At 59.9% G+C, this 2,342-nt stretch overlaps 2 protein-coding genes across 2 annotated transcripts; one reads left to right on the top strand and one right to left on the bottom strand.

Annotated features, from left to right (window-relative positions):
- Nucleotides 1–688: 688 nt before the first annotated feature.
- VOLCADRAFT_47331 (uncharacterized protein) lies at nucleotides 689–955 on the top strand (the record flags this gene model as incomplete). The annotated part of the gene is made up of 1 exon (XM_002956712.1): nucleotides 689–955. A coding segment is annotated over one exon (267 nt), but the record flags the coding sequence as incomplete, so codon positions are not given.
- Nucleotides 956–1,408: 453 nt separating this feature from the next.
- On the bottom strand, nucleotides 1,409–1,630 carry VOLCADRAFT_67330 (uncharacterized protein; the record flags this gene model as incomplete). The annotated part of the gene is made up of 1 exon (XM_002956684.1): nucleotides 1,409–1,630. A coding segment is annotated over one exon (222 nt), but the record flags the coding sequence as incomplete, so codon positions are not given.
- Between the last annotated feature and the right edge of the window lie 712 nt (nucleotides 1,631–2,342).

Below are 2,342 nucleotides of genomic sequence, written 5' to 3'. Positions count from 1 at the left end.
CATCTCCCAGCTCCCCATCGCCGCGCGCGTGCCTGTTGCCCGGCCGCGAGCCGCCATGCTGCCCACCATCAGCCGCCATCAGCCCTCCAAAGGTGTAACCTCATAAACCCCGGCCCCCATTACACACACACACGGAGCCCTTGTGAGGGACCCAAGGGACCCTGAGGGGCCCTGAGGGCCGCATCAGATAGCTCAAGTAAGACAAAGCGTAAGGAAGACTGCTGTACTATCATTCAAAATGGAAAAAATGTTATGTGGTGGGTTATGTTAGGGTAACATGCGAGGACATATCACGGCGCGGTGGTTCGAGGGCGGCACACTCTTCGCCTCGTCATGCCATCACGTGCATCACGTACGTGCGTACGTACGTGCTGCGCTGCACTGCGCCATGCTGTGATGTGATGTGCCTGCTATGATGTGCTGTGCGGCGCGCGGCCCCTTGTGTCGTGCGCAGCAGCTTGGTCGAGCTGGGGATCATTACCCCCCCTTACCCCCCCTTACCCCCCCTTACCCCCCCTTACCCCCCCTTACCCCCCGAAAAACACATTCTGAGGGAAATTCCGGGAAATTCGTTCGGAAATGAAACACGCTCGCACGGGATCGATAAAAAATCAGGTGGTCTCAACGGTCTCGACTTGGTCCATTTGTTTATTTGTAGATGGGCCCCTTAAACATCGCACGTCGTACACCACCGCCCTCAGGGGGTTGCCGCCCTCAGGGGGTTGCCGCCCTCAGGGGGTTGCCGCCCTCAGGGGGTTGCCGCCCTCAGGGGGATGCCGCCCTCAGGGGGTTGCCGCCCTCAGGGGGGTGCCGCCCTCAGGGGGTTGCCGCCCTCAGGGGGGTGCCGCCCTCAGGGGGGTGCCGCCCTAAGGGGGGTGCCGCCCTCAGGGGGGTGCCGCCCTCAGGGGGGTGCCGCCCTCAGGGAGGTGCCGCCCTCAGGGGGGTGCCGCCCCCTCTCCTCACCGGCTGGAACCCTCGTACGCCGTACCTCCTCACCTCTCCACTTTTTGCTTTGCTTTGGAACTTTGTGGTTTGTGGCTTGGATCCCTAAGGCATCCCCCTCTAGCTGCACCTAGTCATCCCCCTCTAGCTGCACCTAGTCATCCCCCTCTAGCTGCACCTAGTCATCCCCCTCTAGCTGCACCTAGTCATCCCCCTCTAGCTGCACCTAGTCATCCCCCTCTAGCTGCACCTAGTCATCCCCCTCTAGCTGCACCTAGTCATCCCCCTCTAGCTGCACCTAGTCATCCCCCTCTAGCTGCACCTAGGCATCCCCCTCTAGCTGCACCTAGACATCCCCCTCTAGCTGCACCTAGTCATCCCCCTCTAGCTGCACCTAGTCATCCCCCTCTAGCTGCACCTAGACATCCCCCTCTAGCTGCACCTAGTCATCCCCCTCTAGCTGCACCTAGTCATCACCCGAGCGGCCCTCATCTGACTTCATGCTGCTGCAGCATTCGCACCAAACCGTGTCATGAGGTGATCTCCATCCGTACACTCCAATCGTAATCGCACAGCCTGCCATCCTGCCATCCATCCTTGTCCTTATCCGTATCCATCTGGGGGCACACATCCACCACTGCAGGAGTTGGAGCGGCTCCCGGGCCGCCTGCTTCCCGGTCCCACTCTCAAACTGGTCGCCTGGCAACTGCTTCACGCCCTGCTGCACTGCCACGACCGCCAGGTGGGCTGGTCCTGCTGGCTGGGTCGGGTGGGGTGGGGGGGAGGGGGAGGGGAAAGGGGAGAAAAGAGCCGCGTGTTTGTATATGGATCGGGGTGTGCGTGTGTGCGTGTGTGGCGAAGATTCCAGATCAAGGAACCCAATCCCGGCCGGGCGCCAATCCGGTGTGTGTTGGGGTTCGCGTGCTTGTATGTGGGTCAGTTGTGTGTGCTTATATGTGGGTCAGTTGTGTGTGCTTATATGTGGGTCAGTTGTGTGTGCTTGTATGTGGGTCAGTTGTGTGTGCTTGTATGTGGGTCAGGTGTGTGTGCGTGTGCGTGCAGGGGACCCTCGAAAAGCTGCCAATCCTGAGGCGGTTCTGTGTTGGGTATTTGGGTGTCTGTTTGGGCCGAAACAAGCACCAACATGTACGCGAGTGGTGAACTTCTGCATATCCTACCACAATATACGGGCAGTATACCTCGTCTAATTGCTGCAGGCTCATGCTTCCCTGCACGGCAAAAGTTGGTTGACAGCATTGACTGTTCGTACACGCACCGACTGTCCGTACCTACTGGCTCTGAAACCGCAGGTCGTACATCGGGATGTGAAGCCAGCCAATGTGCTCGTCTCCAGGGCTATCGCGCCACCTTGCCCCGGTTCCGAAACCACCACCTCACAC

This window comes from Volvox carteri, assembly GCF_000143455.1.
Source record: "Volvox carteri f. nagariensis unplaced genomic scaffold VOLCAscaffold_64, whole genome shotgun sequence".
Taxonomy (NCBI): Eukaryota; Viridiplantae; Chlorophyta; class Chlorophyceae; order Chlamydomonadales; family Volvocaceae; genus Volvox; species Volvox carteri.
The sequence above is the reverse complement of the archived record's forward strand: the minus strand, read 5'-3'. Positions and strand labels throughout refer to the sequence as shown.